Source organism: Amborella trichopoda, chromosome 13 (assembly GCF_054954075.1).
Source record: "Amborella trichopoda isolate Santa Cruz 75 chromosome 13, AtrichopodaSantaCruz75HAP2 v2.0, whole genome shotgun sequence".
Classification (NCBI taxonomy): Eukaryota; Viridiplantae; Streptophyta; class Magnoliopsida; order Amborellales; family Amborellaceae; genus Amborella; species Amborella trichopoda.
Window position 1 is genome coordinate 10855980 of NC_142348.1, and position 24598 is coordinate 10880577.

A 24598-nucleotide genomic window follows, 5' to 3' on the forward strand; every position below is an offset into this window, starting at 1 on the left:
CCTATCTCAAAATTTTCATATGACGTTGTTTTGTTGCTTAAATATCTTCAAATTGATCATCTTAATATGGATACAAGTAAAAAATAGATTTCAAGTTTTGAAAATAGTGTATCTTATAATGTATTTTTTTACTGTTAATTTTCAAGATTTTCAAATTTTTATAGATCAACTCAATCTATACTATTTTTTAAGCTTTATATTTTGTAATTGAAGATAAAAATATATTTTAATGCTATCTCAAAAATTTTCAGCATTGAAATGATATTTCTTGACACTATTTGAAAGTAGGCTCTAATTTGATTGTTTAGAGCCTAGGCTTTATACAAACTACACCCATTTGAAAATACCTCTTCTTTTATTCTAAATGACATATAGACTATTGCTACAGTACAGCCAATCACTCCACTCTCGTACTTGGGATGGCTAGGAGAACTGGCGAACCAGAATTCATATAGCCCCTAAATAATTGAAATAACGTTATGATGATAATGATATAGATAGGTGCAATTTTAGGATGTAGCTTTATCAACCTAACTAAATATGAACTTTATATGTGATAAAGTCTTGAAAAGAAGAGAATGGGATTGGGTCGTAGTGGTAGCACTACGTGTGTCCCAACTAAAGTTTAGGTTTTTATTCTCACCTAGTGCCTTCAAAAACAACTACAACGATTTAGAAAATGGGTAGGGGCTCATCATCCCCAAAAAAAATAGTCTTTAAAAGAATATAGTAGAATGGTGGATCGTGATTCATATAGCTTATGAGAATTCATACCCTAAATAATTGAAATAACGTTATGATTTTAGGATGTAGCGTTATCAACCTAGCTAAATATGCACTTCAAATGTGATAAAGTTTTGAAAAGAATATAGTAGAATGAAGCTTTATCAACCTAGCTAAATATGCACTTCAAATGTGATAAAGTTTTGAATAGAATATAGTATATCAACCTAGCTAAATATGCACTTCAAATGTGATAAAGTTTTGAAAAGAATATAGTAGAATGAAGCTTTATCAACCTAGCTAAATATGCACTTCAAATGTGATAAAGTTTTGAAAAGAATATAGTAGAATGATGGATCGTGATGCGTGTAGCTGATCTTAAATAGTTAAAAAAATATTATAATGATAATGATGATGATCATGATAATGATGATACCACATATACTTATAATAAACATGTATTGGGGAGCAAATTGAGAATGTAGCCGCATCAGCCTACCTAAAATATGCACTTTAGATGTGAAAGTGCTGGAAAATATGCGAGCTCTTACTTAAGGGCAAGCTTTCTATGCTTCCCCTACAACATAAAACTTATATATTTCCTCTTATCCAACCCTCCATTCTGAATGGAGGGCTAAGATTGCCCCCATTACAATGTCACTTCTCTATACTATTTTATTTTTAAGTTTTTTATTTTTATAAATTACTTTGACACCAAATTTTGTACATCTAATCCTCTATTAAACTCGCACTATCAAAAAATATAAAAAGACATAATTTCAATAAAATAAAATAACCAAAATATCCTTGAAAGTTTCAAAGGGTATTTTGGTCATTATATTTTATCAAAAAATTATTTTTAATATTTTTTATAGGTGTAACCCAATGAAAAAATGACACATACCAAATTTCATATTCATACAATTTGTATAAAACAAACTAAAAATAACATACTTTAAGATGCCAGATCTAAGAACAAACAGTGAGTGGCTTCTTGATCAAAATTAAATGACCGGATGGTAGGGAAATCATAGATCTTCAGAGGAAGTATAGAAACCTTTCCCCATCTTTAAAAGGGTGACTACATTGGGTCATGGCCCTTCCCCCTCTCTCTAGAATCACTAATACGCTTTCTCTCTCTCCCTTCTCTTCCTCTCAATATTCAAACTTTTTTGGTCATGTGATTTTCCTCTTTTATTTTGACCTTACTTTGATAACATTGCAAAACATGACAAGGCTTTGACTGGCTATTGATGGGGTTTTTTATGGTCCTTCTCTCTCTCGCTCTGATGTATTATATATGAGTCAGGTTTTTATAAGGTAACAGTTTCACATTGTTAAAGTAATGTGTGCTTACAAAGCATTGTAATGATATAAAAAATCTATTGGTACCTCTAATTATAAATTTTAAAATTTTAAAAATAATTATGATCAAGCAAATTTAAAAACATTTAAAAATTTAAAAAATAAATGTTCTATATAATGTGTTATAAGATGAATTATTTTTAAGACTAAAACTCTTATTTTTTTATGTCTATAAATCTCAATCAAAATGATCAATTTGAGGGATTTCCTGCATAAAAACAACCTCTCTAATTATCTTTTAACTGGACCTTACTTATAAAGAAAAAAGTTGACACTTTATATAAACTTTTTCCATTATTATAAAGGTGCACGTGATCTTGGCCTCGTCCCGTTTGAGTAGGAGAAAAAGGTGACAAATTTGGTCACCACTTCAAGCATCTTCGGCTCTTCCATTGGCTTTTTCTTGCTTACATTTCAAGCACAGGATCATATATGCACGTTAAAAGATTATATGTTCCTGCGGGACCATATGCTACATTGGAGGAGTATTTTTAAGGATCCAAGACGTTTGAGGATGTAACCTCTTAAATCGAGTCATTTTTGTTTTCTTTTTAATAACTTGTGACCCCTAAAGTTAGTCTACTGAACATAGAGAAAGACATGTGGGCTTTATATAAAAAGACCAAGAATTTTGGCACAATCATGTCTAAATGTTTAAAAGATGCAGTTGTTATAAGGCCAGAGCTTTATAAGATAAAGTAAAGCCTCACTTGAAATTCATTTTGGGCGTTGAAATTCTTCATGATGGCTCTAAAATCAATTTCTAACACCGATTATGAAATTTGAAGTTTAAAAAATAATACACATTTGACATACTTATCTTGAAATACTTATTTTTAGGGTAAAATAAACAGTCAAGATAATATGTTATGATATATACTATTTTTATTACTTGAAATCTTAATTTTTTCGCACAAGGTCGATGTCAAGATGATCGACTTGAAAGTTTTCTAACTCCGAGACTACAATTTACTCTAAGTTTTAATGCCAGACTGTACTTATTTAAATAGGGCTGACAGTCCTATTACATTTTCCATGTTTAAAAACTAAAAAATCTAACTTATTTTTGAATTACTTAATGGGAAAAGTTTGTATAAGGTTGCAACCTTATACTGTTGAGGAAAGGTGCATCTAAAAAATCCTACAGGGGAGAATGTTCCCACATAGGAGAACCTTCCAACTTATCATCTCAACCTTGAGATGAATGGGCATGAAGAAAAAAAAAATTTCAAATTAAAAAAATAGTACATCTTGTAAAACGTTATCTAGACCGTCTATTTTCAAGTGTTTATTGATCTGCTCAATCTGTATTATTTTTAAAATTTTAAATTTTCTAACTAAAGATAAAAAGAGATTTTTAAGCCACCATAAGATTTTCGAAGCCAAAACGACGCCTCTAAATAAATTTTATAGGTGCACCTGACTTGTACAGTATAAGGAGGCAACCTTATACAAACCTCGCCCTTACTTAATTGATAGATCCCAAAGTTTTGGATGAAAAGAAGCTCTCTAGAATTTTTCTTTCGCCCCAGGACTAGGTTTATAGTCTGCTCTAGCGGGAGTACACTATACAATATACATAAAGTTTTTCAAATAAAAGGGTATTTACGTCATTCACTCATATCCAAATCTCTCTCTCTCGCTCTCGCTTTCCCTCCAACCTCTCACCTGATTAAATCCGTTCCACATCAAGGACAATTCGGTCATTCTGTCTCCCTCCTTTTGCATGGTCGAAGTCCTTAAAAACCAGGACTTTCATGACGTGAAAACCCATTCTCTTCAGACTCCAATTCTCCATCGAAAAAAAAGACATTGTTCGAGGCTTGAAAGACCCAAAAGATGAAGAGTTCAAGCCCTAAAAGGAAGCTCCTGAGATTGAGATGTTCAGTTCAGAGCTATGATTGGGGAAAAGTTGGTGAAGATAGCGAAGTGGGCAAGCTTTTTTGCTTGAATTCAAAGATCCCAACCGAAAACAAGCCTTATGCTGAGCTTTGGATGGGTACTCATGGTTCGGGACCGTCTTTTATAGTGGATGATGACTCAGGTTCAGAGGCGTTGCTTCTCAAAGATTGGCTTTGGGAGAACCCGGAAGCCATCGGTGAAAGGGTTTTACAGAGATGGGGAAAGGAATTGCCTTTTCTGTTTAAGGTAAGGTGTTTTTCTTATTGTTTTGATATTTCCCTTTCTTTCTGTTTTCAGAATTTGTTTCGAATTTGATTTATCGATTTTGGGTTTCTTTGCTATGTGTTTTTCACTAGAGAAAACTTGTGTTTTGATTTTCAGTGGTAAGAATTGAGTTTTCTGTGATAGTTTGGATATCTGATTTTAGTTTAATTTCTGAGTCGGTTTTCCTTTCACGCAAATTTGATTGTCTCTGTTTCTCTTTTTCGTTTGGTTTTCCTTTTGGGTACCTCTTTCTCTCTCTCTCTCTCTATTCTGTTCTTCTTTGATTGAGATTTTCGGTTTGTTTCTTTTTATTTTAGTGTCATTCATGATTCTCTTTTATGCTGTGTAGATTAAATATCTTAAGAAAATTTCGACGTATTTATGCTCTCTGCATACTTGGAAATTTATGCGTTTTTTACTGGTCTTTATAGGGCAGTTCAGAATTTTTTATTTTGTTTATTTTTTGTTCTCCTAATTGTTTTCTGCGGATTTCATGTTTTTTAATGGAAGCTTAGATTTTTTTTTTCCTTCCCCTATGAGATTTTCTTTAATAGACATGTTGAATTATTCAGAACCTTATCTCAAGGTTCGGTGTTTAATCACTGTATTTCTTTGATACTTTGGATTTTCTGCACTTTCTCTATATGCGAGTCTCTCTCTCTGCTGTCGCATGGTGATCTACTCTGCTTTTCATTGTAAATTCAGTCTCTTTCCTTTCCTTTCTTGATGATTAGTTTCTGTTGCTTTTATTATTGTTGGTTTGTTTATTCATGTATTCGGGTTGTTTTTAATAATAACTCGTTAGCTCCATTTTTCCAGGTCCTTTCAATTGCCAAGGCTCTATCAATACAAGCTCATCCAGACAAGGAATTGGCTCAAGCTTTGCATAATTCACGTCCTGATATGTACAAAGACTCTAACCATAAGCCTGAGATGGCTTTGGCTCTTACGGAGTTTGAGGCCTTGTGTGGATTCATCAGTGTTGAGGTGATTATATGTACTTCTGATGGTCGACCCTAATTTCTTGGATGCGAAGATTTCTCCCTCTGGTTTAATTTTTTAATTGGTATATGATTTCCTCATTAATAATGGAGTTATTCAATTGTGTATATAAATTCCAAGCAAAAAAAAAGATACATGAGCATAGAATTTGAACTCAAACTTGCACTGTTGCCTATTCAAATCTGACTACTTCTGTAAATTTTTCTCTAGAATTGCCAAACTTCATGTTTTAATATTGCTTAAACCTTGTAATATTGTTTTTTTGAGCTTGAGTTTTGGATTGAAGTCTTGTTCTGGTTAGCCTTTTCTCTAGCAAATAAGCTGGATATTTCAATGTTTCAGAGTTCATCTTGTGCTGCAATCTTTCCTCGCTCTTGTTGGCAATCTTAGTTCTCCTCATTTTTTCTAAGAATGTATTAATTAGGAAATGCAATGTCAGGCTTCTTTTTTGTTTTTGTTGTTGCCAATTTTTGATTTAAGGAGTTTTCCTTCCATTTAGTAGAGGCAATGTATTCTTAGTCATCTAATGTCCACATTCAAATCTGTTTCATGCTTTATGCTTTCTTGTAGTTGATCTCTATATACTGGAGTTATTCCTACCATATCTATCAATGTGACTTTGATATTTTTGGCTTGATATCCTTCCTGAAGGATATGTATATTGGTTGCTTCTGTTGGTTTGCTCTCGTGATCTCATATCCATGTAAACACATGGATCTTTGACCATGTTTATTAAGTTTAGGAATAGAAACTAATGAATCTATATGTTACTATTAGAGCTGGAAGCCTTTCTTTTGAAATGGATTTTCTCTCAACCTTTGGAACACTTTTTCTTGCATATAATTGTACTCATTTATAGATGTTTGTAATTTATGTATGTTGTGAATCCGAGGAGAGAAACTTGCTTCTTTGGGAACAACATGGTAAAATTGATGTTGTGGTGTCCTCACATTTATTTATTTGTCAAATTTTTTATTTTGGTACTTGAGATAGATCTTAGAGTTTAGGAACCTAAATTCGTTAGAAATGTTATAAAACAAGGCTTGGACTTGGGACTCAGCAAGGTCCTGAGACTGAGTCATCCGTACAGACCCACAGAGTCTGTCAGGGGCATCAGAAAGTTTTCTGTGTTAGTTTCCATTTTAGAAGAGTTTGAATTATATTGCTGTGTTCTGGTTAAACCTTAAGAAAAAGTTGATTTTTGTTAAAATATGGGAGAAGCAGACATTCTTGTTTTGGTTGTACCTAAGATTTAATATGATAGAATTTCACAAGCTTTGGTTATTGCTGGAGAGAAATTGGGTTTTACTTGAAATAAATCATTTTCTTGTGTTTCAAAATTTTTCATGTGGACCTATTGCTACCATTGTCATGAGCTCTCAAGGGGACTATATAATCCATTGCGAGGTAGATGGTTTTGCTTATTGATTGAGATTATATTGTGGGAGTATGGAACTTAGATTTACTCTTCACTAATCCAGTTGTTTAGTTGAGGAAAATTATGTGAAATTCCCTACATATTCGAAGTTGAGTTTAAGTGTGAAGTTCACCTAAAAAAGCTGGCAAGATTGTGCCCTTGTGCCGAAATTGCAGGAGTGAAGTCAATATAGGATATGAGCTTAGTGAAAAGCTAAACTAATATACTTAATATGTTGAAAAGAAAGTTTTTATCCCCATATAATCTATACTGCATGTGCTAATTTTCCTTATATGTGTCAGTCCTTGGCAGTTAGGACCGTCCATTTTGTATAATTATATAAACCCTTAAGGTTTCTCTCTCTCTTCGTAAAAGCTAGAATCATTCCTCAGTCCTTGCACATGGTGTCCTAATGAATACGGTTTCCATGCACACAGGATAAAGCTGAATTTTTTTTTTCCTAACCTTAGTTTTCTGGCACATACATGATAAGGTTAACTTCCAATTACTGGATTTTCTTAGTTTTCTGTTTTCTCAAAGCAATAAATGTGATACCTACCTTTTTCTTTCTTTTTTTAGATTTTTAGTTGTGAATTTTTATGATTTAGAAGTAAATTATGTTAATTCAAAATAAGGATTTGAAAACTATTTATCCGAACAAAATAGAATCCTAATAAATGAAGATTCCTTTCACATATAGACTAAGATAAATTCCGAACTTTTGATTTTTAAATTTTATTCTTATTTTAAAATAAAAATTAAGGATTATGATATTCTTTATTTTTTATTTTCTAATTATGAACTTATGTTCTTAAGAAATAATAACTTATGAAATTTAAGAAAGGTTTTAACATATGCTTATTGTTGATTAATCTACTAGTTTTCTATATAACATATGTATATGAAAAGATCTAAATTTTCAACCACCTATATGCATGAAATCTCTCCTTAGAGCTAGTTCTTGCCTGAAGGCATATGTATTACACAGGTTCTGAGCTAGTTATCGCCAAATGTGCAATATGAATTAATGCTTACTTAAATTTCTAGCAGTAGATTGTAGTATATTGAGTGGGTTATTGGGCTACCCCATACTCACAATTGCAAAGTTACGTGACTGCTAAAAGTCAAAATAGTTTGTCAAAGTGACTTCCCTGACAAAGTAGCTAGGATAGTGAAAATGACTAATCCTTCACAAAGTAGCAAAGACTTGGCCATTATTGTTCCTTCGACAAGGGAGCTAAGGCACGGTTACTTCCATCCCTTCAATGGAAGTCATTGGCTTGTTGCCTTCATATACCATACACCCCATTGTCAACTCTTTTAATTTGATCTTAATTAAGATCTGTTACCTGACACGTTGTATGGCACTTGGGTGTAGTAGGAAATGAGCAAAGGTTAGCTAGGGCGTGTCTTGGAAGAGACATGCCGGAATGGTGCCTGTGGTAGTGATAAGTAGGCAAAGGTTCCCATATCATTCTGGACAAGTGCAGACAAAGAAACTAATCCAAAAGAATACGATTCGTCTAGCCACATGGAATGTATGAACTCTAACAGATAAGAGCATAGAGTTAGTCGATACAATGAGACAGATGAGAGCTGTATATTAACTAGCCCACAGGAAACTACGTGGAAAGGGGAGGAAGCTAAAGAAAGTGATAGATATAAACTTTGTTATATAAGAAACGATATTAATAGAAATGACGTAGGCATTATAATATATAAAGATTTATGGGATATAGTAGTTAATATTAAGAGGGTAGGAGACATTCTCCTCTTAATTACACTTGTGTTAGAGGAGAAGATAATTAATGTAATTAGTGCTCATGAGCCACAGGTAGTACTAGAGGATAGAATTAAGAGACAATCTTGAAATGACATTGATGGACTGGTCCAAGAAATATTAAATGGAGAGAGGATTTTTTAGGAGGGGACTTAAATGGTCATGTCAGAAAAGATAGTAGAGGACATGAAAGGGTACATTGCGGATTAAGAGTGAGGATCAAAGGGTCTTGGTGAAGACAATGATGTCAACGAAAGGTAATTTATTTTAAAATTGTTAAATGACGAACACTGTGGGAATGTGGCTCTAGGAGGAACCTTTGACATAGATGAGGACGGAGGTCATAGATATATTCGCAAGATTAGGATATTTGAATTAAAAGAGCTTTGAGAAAGATGAAGATAGGAAACACTTTAAGACCAGATGCTATCTTAATAGAGGTTTAGAAATGCATGGGGGGAGATTGGCATATGCTGGCTGACCAAGTTGTTCAACAAGGGGTTTAGAACAAACAAAATGTCAAGTGGATGGAGACAAAGTACTATGGTACCTATTGACAAGAACAAAGGAAACATACAAAATTGTACGAAATATTAAGGGATCAAACTTGTGAGCCATACTATGAAACTGTGGGAGAGTGATTTAGCAACGACTAAGGCATGTATTAGAAAATCAGTTTGGTTGGATGCCAGGGAGTTTAACGATTGAGTTCCCTTTTCATACTAAGGCAACTGATTGAGAAGTTAAGGGAGAAGGGAAAAGACCTCTACTTGATCTTTATGGATTTAGAGAAAGCAATCGACAGAATATCTGGATATTTAATTTGGTCGGTGTTAGAAAAGAAAGGAGTCTCCAGATTCTATATTAAGATGATGAAAGATATGTATGAGGGAACACTAACTAATGTGAGGACAACTAGTGGAGAGACAAGTGAATCTTCATTGACAATAGGCCTACATCATGTCATCGGTGAGCCCATATCTCTTTGTCTTGGTTATGAATGAGTTAACTAGGCATCTACCAGATAATGTACTCTGGTGTATGTTGCTTGTGGATGACATAGTTTTGATTGATGAGACTATAGGAGATGCCAACGCAAAGTTAGAACTTTGGAGGATGCTCTTGAATTTAAATGTTTTATAATTAGCCGCACTAAAGAAGAATTATGAAATACAAGTTTAGTAATAATAGGAGTGTAAATGAGGAAGTAGTTAAGATTGATGACCAAGAAATACCTAAAAGTGATTATTTGCGATATCTTGAGTTGATAATTTGGGAGAAAGGAGCGATGAGGAAGATGTTGCTCATAGAATTAAAGTGCGAAATGGAGATGTGCATCCGGGTTTTTATGTGATCCCTACATACCAATGGAATTAAAAGGGTAGTTTTATAGGACAATTGTAAGACCAACCATGCTTTGCAGGATAAAATGTTAGGCAGTCAAGAACAACATACCCACAAGATGAGTGTAGTTGAGATGAAGATGTTGAAATGGATGAATGGCATGACAAGAAAGGATAGAATTCGAAGTGAATACATTTGAGGGGAACTTAGGTGTGACTGTAATAGGTGATAAGATGAGGAAAAATAGACCTAGGTGTGCTAGCTATGTGCATCGTAGACATAATACAACACCGGTTAGGAGGTGTGATTTGGTTCGAGTGGAAGACTCTAAAAAGAGAAGGGGAAGACCCAAAAGGACATGGATAAAAGTAGTGTGTAAAGCTATATTAGCTTATTGTTTTACTGAAGATTTGACCCTTGATAGAGTAGAATGGTGGAACATGATTCGTTTAACTGATACCAAGTAGTTTGGATAAAGCTTGGAGGATGATGATGAATTAAGTTGTGATACCAACTTAAATGTAAATGGGTCCCAATCTTCTCAAAATAAGGGTTCCCTACAACCAAAACTGAATAGGAACGTCTCTTAGATATAACACCTTATTGTAGGCTCTGAGGGAAGGCTGTCAGGGCAGGCATCTTAAATGCTAACTGGTACCATCCACGACGAAAACAGTTATGTGGTGCCCCACTTCCTCAAGATTTGGGCATGGTATAAGAAACTAATTCTCCATGACAATCACTTTTAGCGCATGCTGAGTGCTTAGCTCTTCTAGTTATAACTCTTAGGTGCTATAAAATCAACTCTCAAGATCAAATGAAGGTTCATATACTTGGTATTGGCCTATAGGATTAAAGTTTAAAAGATTGATGCTTAAGGGTATTTTGGATCCTCGGGGGGAGCTCTTGTCACATTTGACCATGGGGATCACTACTTATACTAATCATTTTGTAATGTCTTTTGCTTTTCCTTTTCATGATCATGAGTAAAATCAAATGTGTCTTAGTTTTCCTGCGGGTAATTAACTATCTATTCCTGTCTTAGCTCCTTATCCGTAATTCCGAGGGTAAGAAGAATTGATAGAAAAGGATTAGTTCTCTTTAGTCCTTGGGTGGGTGTTCTAGAAAGAAAAAGACCTTGTTTTAGGGCTTGAGAGAGAGAGCTTATGATCTCTTGTATTTCCCATCCTTGCATTGTGTTTTTTTGATTAGTGAAAGAGAACTTTGTTATCCTGTGGACGTAGGCAATTTTCCGAACCACGTAAATCTCTATCTCTCTTCTTTTAATTTTTTGCATTATTTTTCTTTCCCTTATTTTTCTCAAACCTTGGTTTTTATCCTCTACAATTGGTATCAAAGTCTTAGGGTTTAAGATCCTTCATGGGCACAAGGTTTTTGGCAGATCGCAAATCTTTGAAGATGGCTGGAGGAAGTTCAACCAGATATGAAATTTCAAAATTTGACGGTTTAGATTTTTCAACCTGGAAATTAAAGATGCATGCAATGTTGTTGACAGATAGTTGTGTAATGGCTTAAAAAGCAAAGAAAATAAACCTGAAAAGATAGATGATGAGAAATTTGATGAGAAGGATGAATTGGCAAGGGCAGATATTTTTTTGGCGCTTGATGAGTCCGTTTTATTCAATGTCTCCTTAGAAACTACCACAAAAGATTTATGGGACAGGCTGAAAAATATTTATGAAAGTTAAGTCTTTTTATAATAAAATTTTTCTTCGTCAGAAACTCTACAATAGCAAGATGAGTGATGGTGCATCTTTGCAATAACGCTTAAATGAATGTAGTGCCTTCATTAGCAAGTTGATGTCACTAGATGTAAAAATTGGTGAAGAAGATGAAGCAACTATATTACTTTGTTTTATGCCGGAATCGTGAGATGGATTGATCATAAATCTTAGTAGTGAGGAATCTGTTGAATTTGATTAAGTTGTTTCAACACTTCTGACAGCGGAGTCTAGGCGAAAGTCTAGTCAGGATTCCTCGAAGAATGTGTTTGTAGCACATGGAAGATCAACGAAGATAACTACAGGAAGAGATTAGTGAAGATCCAAATCAAGAGGGCATAAGAAAGTGAAGTGTTGGAGTTGTTGAAAATTAGGCCATGGGAAGAAAAATTGTAAGGCACTAAAAGGGAACCAAGAAACCCCTAAATTTTCTTAAGAACCACTTGGACTAGGCTTCTCAAGGAAATCTAGGAGAAGAAATTGATAAGCCTAGTTCAAGTGGTTCTCAAGGAAATATAGTAGAAGAAATTGAGTTTTTTGAATATGGAGAAGTTTTGTTTGTGGATAGGGAGGAAGTTTTGTAGTATTGATTACTTAATTTAGGTGCATCATTTCACATGACTCCACATAGGGATTGGTTTTATAGATACCAACCATGTGATGGAGGTATTGTTTACATGGGAAATAATTACTCATGTAAAATAGTGGGAGTTGGAGATGTGAGAATCAAGATGTTTAATGGAGTCATATGCACAATCCCGGGTGTCAGACATGTTCCAGATCTCAGAATAGGTAGGGGTTGTAAGCTGAACGTTTTTTTATTTTGGATTTTTTTTGTTTTGTTTTTCACTGCATGCTTGTAATCTCAAAGTTTGAATCGTGTTATTTTAATTGTGGTTATATTTTATTTGCTGATGGGTCTATATAAGCTAACGATTGACAACATGGTGATCAATGCTCATGACATCACTTATCTGGCATTCGTCCTAAGAATGCAAACATGTTCTTGTGCTCAGAGAACTTCTACTAGCTCTGAGTATTCTCTTGTTGTAATTTCCTTTAAATTGGTTGCCCTATTCTTTTCCCTAGGGAATGAATTCCTTATGCCATCCTTGTGATCATCCCTTTGAATATTTCCTCCTTAGATATAGAAGGTTTTAATGTAATCATGAAGCAATAGACTTGTTGTCAACCATGATTTGGCTCAATGTTTTTCCAAACTGGTTTTATGGAATAGATGATTTCATAGGCACAATGGCTAATTCAAGTTGTGTTCCCAGCCAGAGGCAGCCTCAACTCTGCCCTCAAACCTTGGTTGGGTATGTGTAGCATTCTACTTGGTGGATCCATTCATCTCCCCACCACTTCCTGCTAATTATCAAGATGTCATTGAAATGCAGCTTTTAATATCATTTCTGACCATTGACTTGGATTCTGTATCTCATCTTAGTTACCTTCTAGTTATGTCTCTTCCTTTGTGGCTCTTGCAATGAAGAAAAGCAGTAATTTCTCAGAGGATCTTTCCTCTTGCTTGAATCAATCCAACCACCATTAACTATCCCATTTGCAATTTTTAATTGTTTTTCCTTCTAGACCTCCTGAAACATTATAAAAGGGCATATTTGTCATGTCCCCTCCCCATTGCATCCAAATCTCTCACATATAGAAGATCTCTATCCATTGTAGGACTCACTGAAAGGCCTCGAAAGGATAAGCCTACTTCCTCACATAATATCACCAGATTAAAAAGTGTTTAATAGTTCTCTCATTGCATTACTCTCTTGAAGGGATTGAGAGATGCCACTTAAAAACTAAAGGGAAATGCACTCCATTGGCATAGACCCTTCTTTGTGGATACACTTACCATGTAGTGAAATAGATTTTGCCTATGCTAGAATACCGTGTGTCATGCCAAAACTATCTTGATCCCCATTATGACCACCGGCGTGGTCAGAGTGTCTTTCTTCCAATGTCCATGGCCACCTCTTTAACAATCCTTGAACCACAGCCTATGAGAAATCTATGAATTTGTTATGGGATCCAAAGGACAATTGATGTTATAGCAAACCTGTACATCATTCGCATGTGTAGGTTGCCCCCTTTGTAAACAACCTGTGCAGAAGAAAGATGAAATTACACTAGTATGCTTGCTGGAGTACCCTTTTTTTGAGTAAGTTGACTATTATATTAATAAGATAAAAGGAGTGCAGAGAAGAGCGTGTACAAATAGAGTATATACAAAGCCCGATTCGCCGGTGCCCTGTAGAAAAAACCACTAGGGGCCCAAAAAAATGCACTACATCAAAAAAGAAAAGAGGGGGTGCAAGCTTAAATTGTCTACTGTGCCCAATGACTGTTGAGGCTTGCTCCTTCCATAGCTAGAGTGTCGGCAGCATCATTAGCTTCCCTAAAGTGTGTCTCCAGGTAACTCTTAAGGTACTTGTGATGAGAGATATTTCCTCAAAGATGTGATGAAGTCTCCAAGGGCAGCGAGCAGCATCGCCAGCCCAAGTAATGATGTATATAGAGTCACCTTCAGCAACCAAGTCCATGTTCCAACTAGGGTCGAAGCTTTGAAGCCCTTCTAGCAAGGCCAAGGCCACTGCTGTGGTAGAATCTGATGTACTAATGAGTAAAGAGAATGAAAAGAGGATAGAACCTTCAGAATTTCTAAAGATGCCTCCAATGCTGGAGGGGCCTGGGTTGCCAAGGGAGCAACCATCTAAATTGAGCTTAATTTGCCCTTCTTCAAGCAGCCTCCACAAAGAAGAGCGAGATATCCTTTGGGCCCTAAGGTTCAAGAGGTTATGCCAGTTGTCGAAGAGGTTGGCAAAACAAAAAATTCTGAAAATATTGTGGTTCTTGGTTCTAAAGGAAACTAGGGTGGATATTTGTCTAACAAGGTAGGAATAGGGGCCATCTCCCCCTTGAAAATTTGGCTGTTCCTTTTGAGCCATATTGTCCACAAAATGGCCGCAATCGATGCTCTCCATAGGAAGTAACCAGTGCTAGTCCAATGGGTGTAGAGGCAGGTTGAAATAAGTTGGGGAATGGACTGAAGAGTAACCCAATGCCAATTAAACAGGTGGAGTACATGTGACCACATTGCAGATGCTGCTTCACAATGAATGAAGAGATGAGCATTTGTCTCTTCGGCCTTCAAGCACATGGCACATCTATTGGGTAGGGAGAGTCCTGTCCTCTGGCGATGGTCAAGAGTACGGGGTCGTTTGTGGAGGGTGACCCAGCTGAAGAATTAGATCTTGGGAGGCATAGCAGGGAACAATGCTTTGGCTGCAATGGAGGGAGGAGCAGTGGAGGAGTTGGGTGGTGGTTTGATGGCTCGATAAAAATAAGCTACTGAGAAGGCCCCTGAAACGTCTGGAGTCCAAATGATCTTGTCCTCCCCAGAAGGAGGGATTAAAATCTGAGCTAGGGTGGATGACAAAGCCGAGAAAGCATGAATCTCGTTATCGGTGAGGGGCCTCCTGAAGTTGGGGTTCCAAGTTCTAGAGGGCCCAGAACTAGCAAAACTGCTACCGTGGCGAGGGGTTCAACAACAATTCTGTAAAGATAGGGGAACTGGTCCTTCAGCAAGGTGGCGCCTACCCAAGTGTCTAACCAAAAGAGGATTCTATCCCCCATTCTTGGGCGAAAGTGCACCTTGTCTAAGAAAAGGTCACGATAGTGTAGAAGGGACCTCCAAAAGCCTGATAAGTATCCGCTAATTCTACACGATTGTAGCCATGCATGGTCTTCACGACAATATTTGCTGGATGTGACCTCCCTCCAAACGTGATTAGGCTGGGTCGAAAAGTGCCTCCACCATTTGCCGAGCAGTGCTAAGTTTGTGGCTTTAAGATTTCTGATGCCAAGACCCCTTGTGATTTGAGAGTGCATTCCTTGGCCCAAGATATGAGATGGAATTTATGGCTGCCCACACCCGACTATAAGCAGTCTCTCATAAGATTTTCCAATCTAGCTTGAACAGAGGTAGGCATGTAAAAGAGAGACATGAGGAAGTTAGGGTTACTAACGTGGCCTTGATGAGGGTCAATCTACCATCTGGAGAGAGGAATCTCCCTTTCTAACCAGCTAGCCTACTATCAACCTTGTCGATTATTGAGCTCCACTGATTGAGTCTTGGTAGGCCAAGACATAGAGCGAGACCCAAATAAGTTGGTGGGAGGTCGTCGACAGCACAGCCCCCGCAGGTGGCAAGACTTTGTACTAGGGAGCTATCGTACACACTCCCATCATTTTGGATTTTCTAAAGATTTTGACTTTGGCATTGAATGGAGTAATGAACATTTTATCAAAAACCTTGAAAATTTTAAAAACATTTGCTTTGGTTTAATGTAATAGACCTAAATTGTATGAGAACGATAATCTAAGAAGGAAACAAAATATTGTGCACTAGTGATAGATTTCACAGGTGCAGGACCCCACGTATTATAGTGAATAAGAGAACAATTCTGAACCAGGGAACTTTATTGCTAATGAAGGGCAAACAACAAGTTTCTAAAGCTGATAGGCTTCACATGAGGAAATAACATGGTCTGAAAAAGGAGCAAAAGGCAAGTGATTCTTAAGGACTGGACTTGAGGGATGCCCTAAACAAGCGGTGGGCCAAAATTTTCCTCTTTATTATCTGATAACAAATCCATTGGCGCCTTCCCAAAGATGTAGGGACCATTATCCTTGTACCCCGCCTAAATCGTTGTCCCGATCCACAGGGTGATGGAGAAGAAGTTCCTGTACAATTTAAATTTTTAGTAATGCTGCTTACTGGTAGCAAGTTACACGGGAAAGAAGGAACATGGAGGACTCATGAAAGACTTAAAGAGTAGGAGTGAGGTTGACGGATCATGCACCCGCAGAAGGTCTAAGAGAGCCATCGGCAAGAGTAACCGTCTTGAAATCAGCAATGTTTTCTTGAGTGAGGGAAAATAAAGGGAGCTTACCAGAGATATGCTTTGTTGTTCCAGGGTTAGTAACTCAATTTGAAGATGCACAAGGAGAGACTGATGATTACCTATCTCTTGAAATACACTTGTACTGGTAGAGGTTAGTGGATTCCTTTCTCTGAAGGAGTGCAATGAGGTGATTGATCTTTTCATCTGAGATGCGATCAGATAAGTCTGTCAGGTGGTGGGTTGCGACCTTTTGGCTTGAGTTGTTGGTGGCGGTGCTAGCCACCCGTGGGAGGCCCATCACCTTTCGTTTGTATGGGCCAATCGATTGCAGTGTTCACATTTAGGTCTAGTGGCTATATCCTGATTAGGTTCTACTTGAAAATAAGCAACAAATGCTGGATTAGGGACCTTCAAATTAACCCTCATTAAATCTGTACATTTTTTTTCTATTTGAAGAAGAGCATAGACAACATCCAGCGACGGTAATTTTTCAGCAGATAATACATGAGTCTAACCATCTCGTAACCGTCATTAAGGCCAGATAGGGGTTTGAAAATATGCCTCTTCTGAACTTGCTTTGGCCATTCCAAAATGGCAGTCAAACACTAACACATTGAGGGCCTATAAAATTTAGATTCTTCCACATGCCTTTTGACTGCTACATAATATTGTGATAAAGATTGCTCAACTTGAGGGCTCAAGTTTATGTCTCTATAAAGCTGGTACACTCAAGCAATATTGTCTTTTTGAGAAAATAGCCCTTTTATGGTCTCCTAGATTTCTTGGGCCGAATCAAGGAAATAAATCCATGTTAAACAATATCATCTATAGAAGTGAGAATCCATCCCAAAAAAAGTGAATCCAATAACATCCACTCTTCATACTTAGAGTTTGAAGGATCAGGGCATTTGGATATTCCATGAGCGTTGGACCTTGATAGTAGCAATTTGCATGACCATTGGATCCGCTGAGGATGGATTCCTTTGATCTGCCATTTAGTGGATAACTTCCTAGCAAAAAATATTATAACAAAAGCTGTACAGAAGATAATATTGTAGGCTTGTATAATATGTAATATCTAAAATATAGTCTTGATTATTTCGGGCAAAAGGTGGATCCATGGAGGTGTTTGATCACTGCAAAAGGGCTGCAAATCCTAAAGATCCTTCCAAACTTTTGAAAATTAGGGGTGCAAGTATTATTTACTGTAATGAGGGAAAGTAGACTCGGGTGGGCTGGCCATACGCAGTGGCGATGTAGAATAACATAAGTTAGGAGGGGCGATCTGTTTAGTGGAAGGCTCTAAAAGGCAAAGGGAAGGCTCAAGAGGACATGGATAGAAGTAGTGAGAAGAGATATGGTGAGTTATTGTCAAACTAAGGGTATGGTCTTTGACAGAGCAAAATGGCATAACAAGACTCATGTAGCTGACCCCAAATAGTTGGGATAAGTCTCGGATGATGATGATGAAGTATTGTTTAGTGCAAACCTTGTTTTAATAGCATGCAAAGTGTTTTGGTTTGGAGTTCTAGGAGAGAAGGGAAAGCAAGAGAGAAGAATGAGAGGACATGTTCGCAGTAAGAGGAAGGAAAGAGAGGAGAGGGTGTAAGGGAAGGGGCAAAAGTGGCACATTGGAGGGCAAAAGATGGGCCTAGGGCTTGTGTTTTATGTATCTATCCGCATAATAAGTTACAAAGAACAACTTTGTTCTACAAAATTTTCAATAGTACTAACCAGTCCTTAAGAATGCGACAAAAATACTGAAGAAAGAGAAAATCCCACATGGGTCCTTAGAACTACATATTAAAAAATATATACTCTCTACAGTTAGCAATATGCATAAAAAACCATTTCAGTTTTTTGAGTATTGATAACAAAAACAACGTTGTCATCCTATTGAAATCAAGAAACTAATGTAGGTAGTGAGGTAATGGTGCTCATGTAACTAGGGTTCTTGGGCCAGGTTATGAGCAGTGTGAATGTCTTATAATGAAGCAGCTCCACAGTGACCCAGCCCATCAGTCCCTGGATAGCCATATGCCCTTATGCCACCTCTTCCCAATGTCTATTCCATAACTTGCAGACTCTTATGCCTCATCCAAGGAAACCATCAAAAAAGATATTCAACCAACTTCCACAGCTATACCAACAAGCCCTCAGAAACCCTTCCATCATGATTGCCTATCTCTAGCCGAAACTCTTCTCAAAACCCATCCCATGGTCCAATGTAATAACATGGGATTCCCTCCATTAAAAAGTGACAAGCAAAACCCCAGACCACTTTTGTCCACATGCTCAGACTGAGAGCCATTACCAAAGCCCTATCTCACATACCCTCCATTAGATTATCCTCTCTACCCTGCAAGCAAAAAGCTCTACACCAGGGGGGGTTGGGAGAGAGACATTCTCACCATCTCTGTAGGCAAAAACTCATAGTTCTGGAAGGATCTCCATATCTCTAATCCTCTTGAGTGGGATGTAAGAGTTTTTGAGCCTAGCTGGGCCACATATGGTTGAACAAGCTTTTATGAGGGAGTATACCTCTAAAATTTGTGTGAGTGGAGAGGTTCTCTAGATTTAGAGCCTTGTAAATCAAAGGAACATGAGGAATGCATGAAAGAGCTGCATTCTGCCATGATAATGATAGGAAATATGTTGCTAAGTGAACTAATCTTGAAGGGATATAATGGAAGAACCGTTGACCAGACTGCTGTCGATAAGCTGAAGGTTTTTTTAATAATAAAACAATTACATTCATGGTTATCTTAATAGAACAAATGGCCAAATTTTTACGCGCAGGTTTTATATATATTTTTATTTAGTCATAATTTTGAGTGGCTTTTGTTTTGCTTACTTAATTGGCTTGATTTTATCAGGAGCTGAAGGGTGTCCTCAGTAGTGTCCCAGAGATCCTTGATCTGGTAGGTGATGAAGCTGCTCTCCAACTTTTGAATATAGAAGAAGGGGATGGGGAGGAGACTGTGAAAGCTACTTTGCAGTCAATCTTCACCAAACTGATGTCAGCAGACAATGTTGTGGTCTCAGAAGCGGTATCAAAGATGAAGAGTCGTCTAGAGATGGAAGTTAAGGTATGTTGGTCTATGTGCATTTGTGTGTGAGGTGTGTGTGTGAGTGTGAGAGAGAGAGAGAGAGAGAGAGAGAGAGAGAGAGAGAAATAGAGAGGGAGAGAGAGATAAACATTAGGAGATAGTATTGCTAAAGAGGAAGATTCATCATTAGCAGTCAGCATGTTGTGTCCCAGATGTGGATTTTAAATGGAGTTTGCCAAGGACTCTTCCAGGGGTGTGCGTCTGGTGTCTGCATGAGAGAGAGAGAGAGAGAGAGAGATTATTATCCATCAAAGAGCAATATGCTCATTCATTGAGGCAACTCCTCCCTATGTGTCCGTGTGCCTAGTTGGTTGGGACATGCGTATGAGAGAGATAAAGTTTCATCGTGCAATGTTAGAGAGAGACTTTATTCATAATGGCATCTCTCTCTCTCATTTTCAATTTACACCCTACCTATCACATTAAAATCTTAACAACTCCCAATTTTTCCTCTAAGTTCTCTCACATTGTGGCCAAATTGCACCAGGAAAGGAAGCTAACAACAAAAGAACATCTCGTACTGAGGCTAGAAAAGCAATACCCTGTGGATGTCGGGGTCATATCGGCCTTTTTCTTGAACTACCTGAAACTTCAGCCTGGGGAAGCCCTCTATCTAGATGCCAATGAGCCCCATGCTTACATTCATGGGGAGTGCATTGAATGCATGGCCACCTCTGACAATGTTGTACGTGCGGGACTCACCCCAAAGTATCGTGACGTTCAAACCCTCTGTTCCATGTTGACTTACAAAAGGGTGCGTTTTCTATGCTTTTTTTTTGTTTCTTTACTGATTTGGGAAATATTTACCATAATCTAGAGTAATTGTCCGTTCCTGATGATGGGCAATGGAGATTAAAAATAGTAGGGCCTACTGGGGCACTCATCATGGTATATTTAATCTACATTGTTGTATATATTGCATATATATGAGAACCGACTTTGGGTGCTTGCATGAGGTTCAAGGGAAGATGAAATGCCTCAAGATTTTGGGATAGAGAACAAAATACATTTACTCTTTATTGAAGTTGGCAAATACTTGAACTGGTAAAGCATTTGGTTTTGTGAACAAAGTAAGTGTGGGATTTGTGCTTTCACCTCAGTTATTTAGAACCTGGAAGAGTTGTGAGAGAGGGAGGTAGGAAAGGAGGGAGGGAGGGATAGACAGAGAGAGATTTCTTAGAATCTTTGAACTACAGATTCAAATAGACCAAGGGGTAGTGTTGTGTTTCCTTAAGCATACAATCGCAAGTCTGTTGAGCTACGACCTTGAACCCAAACTGGTGAATGTTTAGTAGTTTGTGCTATAATTGATGAGAGCAGCGTCTAAAAAAACGCCGAGTCGAATCGGACTCATCCGGTTCGATTCGGGAATCGTCATGGACGGATCGAATCGGCGAAAAAAACGGGAATCGTCCGGTTCTAGAGAGAAACGGATGATTATGTATAGTGACTCGCCGATTCACTGTACGGAATCGCGAGTCCGTACAGTGAATCGGCGAGTCCTGTACGGATTTTTTTTTTTTTTTTTTTTGTGGTAATCCATGATAGATTTTTTTGTATTACTTGATCGATTTTTTTGTAATCCATGATCGAATGGTTTTTTTTTTTTTTTTGTAATCCATGATCAAATTTTTTGTTTTTTTTTTTTTTTGTAACCCATGATAGAATTTTTTGTAATCCATGATCGAATTTTTTGTAATCCATGATCGAAATGTTTGTTTTTTTTTCTTGTAATCCATGATCGAATTTTTATTTATTTTTTTATTTTTGTAACCCATGATAGAATTTTTTGTTATCCACGATCGAATGTTTTGTAATACATGATCGAAATGTTTTTTTTTTTTTTGTAATCCATGATCGAAATGTTTGTTTTTTTTTTTGTAATCCATGATCGGATTTTTTGTTTTTTGTTTTTTTTGTAACCCATGATAGAGTTTTTTGTAATCCATGATTGAATTTTTTGTAATCCATGATCGAATTGTTTTTTTGTTTTTTTGTAATCCACGATTGAATTTTTTGTTTTTTTTTGTAATCCATGATCGAATTTTATGTAATTCATGATCGAATTTTATGTAATCCATGATCGAATTTTTTGTAATCCATGATTGAATTTTTTGAAAATTTGTGATTTTTTTTTTTTAATCCATGATTGAATTTTTTTTTGTAATCCATGATAGAATTTTTTGAAAATTTGTGATTTTTTTTTTTTAATTCATGATCGATTTTTTTTTTAATCCATGATCGATTTTTTTTTTGTAATCCATGATAGAATTTTTTGAAAATTTGTGATTTTTTTTTTTTAATCCATGGTCGATTTTTTTGAAAATTTGTTATTTTTTTTTTTAATCTATATTATTCAAAGAGAAAATGAGAGAGATGATGATTCTGAGGCCACCCTATCCCAGCCATATTATTCACATATCGAGTCCCAACAGCAACAGTGTAGGGATGAGCACGACAGTGCAGGTGAGCATGAAAGATGGACAATCTTCGGGGATTTTAGATTGGGAACACAACAAAACACTAACACTCAGGGATTTGGGAATAGTCAGACGCCTGCTAATATCGATGATTCGTTTTTAGATCGAATCAATGAATTGTTAAACGAATTCAATCAATGGCACCAGCGTGACCAAGAAGAATAATAACATCGTCTATCATTTTATTTTTAGATCATATGTTACTAATTTTATGCTTTATTGTAGTCCATGTATGTTGATATACTTATTCCATGATAATTTTATGTTTATCCTTTTGTGTGATGTAAATTAAATGCTGAATGGCGGTTCATGCAGGGAAAGAACATATCAATATTCGCATATTCATTCAAAAACATGAAAATTCTTAATGGAGTACCCTCATTTCTTATTGAATTCCTAAAAAACAATATTTATAATGAATTTTAATAATTTTTTCGAATTTTTTTTAAACTTTATTCTAACCGATTCACCCGATTCTCGATCCGGATTGTCGATTCGCCTATTTGGATCGGTTTTTTGGAAGCCCAATCCGGGTCACCGATCCTTTTTTTAAACCATTGGATGAGAGGATATTTCGACAAGCAAAGAGGGGAGACATGCTCGTAACATGACCCCTCCAAGATGAGAACATTGTTTCAAGGTTCAAGTGTTTAGATTGTTTGGGGAAAACTCTATTTTTGCGAGTTCTACATTCAGTTTTGCCAAACTCGAAAATCCTTTATCATCTACCCGTGCTTATACGTTTCTCACATACCCAATTGGAGCTCTTCCACGACCCAGAAGTGATACATAGCTACATTGTCAAGTGTGAATGAGAGAGAGAGAGTATTTGATATGAATTTTGTATGTGGAGTCATTGTTTGAAGAGATTTTATTTCTTTCTCATGTCTTGTTGCATTTAACATGGTTCTCCTTTTCTTTTCCTCAATGCAGGGTTTGCCTGAAATATTAAGCGGCATTCCTTTGGATCCGTACACTATGAGATACTCGCCACCGTTCGACGAGTTTGAAGTGGACCGATGCATTATTCCTTTGGGTGCACAAGTGGTTCTTCCAGCAAGCCTGGGCCCTGCGATTCTTATTGTTCTCTCTGGAAAGGGTCTGGTAGAATTGGATGCTGTGACTGAAGATTTGGTTAAGGGTGATGTTTTCTTTGTGTCCTGTGAGAGTGAGCTTAGATTAACTGCTCATGATGAGTTGCATATGTATAGGGCTGAGGTGAACCACAGGTTTTTTAAGTAAATCTTCTCTCCCATTCAATCATGACAAAGGGCTGAGGTGAACTAAGGTTTTTGAGTAAATTATCCGTCTCATGTATAGTGCTGAGGTGAATAATAACATGTTTTATTGAGTGGTCCCTCTCCCCCTCTCCCGTCTAGGGCTGAGGTGAACTAAAAGCTTTTTAGTAAATGATCTCTGGCTTATGTATAGTGCTGAAATGAATAAAGAACATGCTTTTTTGAGTGCTCTCTCTTTCTCTCTGCATGCACTCGGGCATGTGCCGAGTCAACCCGCTTAGGATTTTAAAAAGAAAATAATAAATAAAAAAATTGTTAAAAATAAAAAATTTATTTGTAATGTTTTATTATTATTATTATTATGTTTTCTGTCATCTTGATAAAGATGGGAAAGTATTTTGGCCATGAATGCTCTTTTTAACATTTTTTTTCCTTTTTTTTGAATTATTTTTAAAATATTCTCAGTTACAAATTGATTTTTGAAAATCTATTTTTTCACTACTTTTTTAACCTCCTTTAGATGTGATTTGTATAATTTTATTTCAAACATATTTTTATATTTTGAGAATTTTTTTATTGCTTTTTAACGATTTTTAGCCTGGTTGGTACTTGCCTTATCCAGTCCCAGTTGCTCAGGCAACGGGAACCATGCCCAAGTCGTGGTTTCCTACACTCCCTTCACCTCCCTCATGGACCTCCCTTATGGACAAGGGATGTCTACATTTGGTTCTGAGTGAAAATACTTTCATAGGAAATAGGGCTTTCTGAAAACAAGTGTGATCATTTTCTTATGTTTGTAATCTATTTGGTGAACAGTTTTTTGAGAATATGGAATGAGTAGGTCTATTTAACCATCCACGACATTTTTTGTTGATGACATGTTGTTGCCTGTCCAATGAAGATAAAATTTCAACATTATACGAATAATAATAAAAAAAAGGGTTTTAGATATATTTATTTAAGGGAAAGTATATAATGAGACTATTTACTTTTGATACAAGGTGGTCATACTTAATCTTGATCATTGGATGTAAAATTAGGTCACTGTATTTTTTTCATTGATCAAGCTCAAAGTTCAAAAGAATTTTTTTCGAACTTTGTGACACATCTAAGCTATTAGATTTCACATCAGATGGTTGCAAGTAATTGTAACGTCCTCGCACCAAAAGTAAATGGTCTCATTGTATATAATTCTTTATTTAATGTTGAAATTATGCGTATAGCTGTCAGACAAAGGAAAATTGTTTCATGAGGGCTGAATCGCATTTCTACATATGTGGTCCAAAAAGTTTAAAGCATCCATTTTAAAGATGGA

At 36.5% G+C, this 24598-nt stretch overlaps 1 protein-coding gene across 1 annotated transcript; it reads left to right on the top strand.

Moving 5' to 3' along the window:
* Positions 1-3860: 3860 nt before the first annotated feature.
* Positions 3861-23514, top strand: DIN9 (Mannose-6-phosphate isomerase, type I). Its single transcript, XM_006842254.4, has 5 exons — positions 3861-4236; positions 5074-5241; positions 19332-19544; positions 20053-20319; positions 22979-23514. Exons 1-5 carry the CDS (start codon positions 3928-3930, stop codon positions 23285-23287), a joined length of 1266 nt encoding a protein of 421 aa, XP_006842317.1. The 5' UTR covers positions 3861-3927; the 3' UTR covers positions 23288-23514.
* Positions 23515-24598: the final 1084 nt, after the last annotated feature.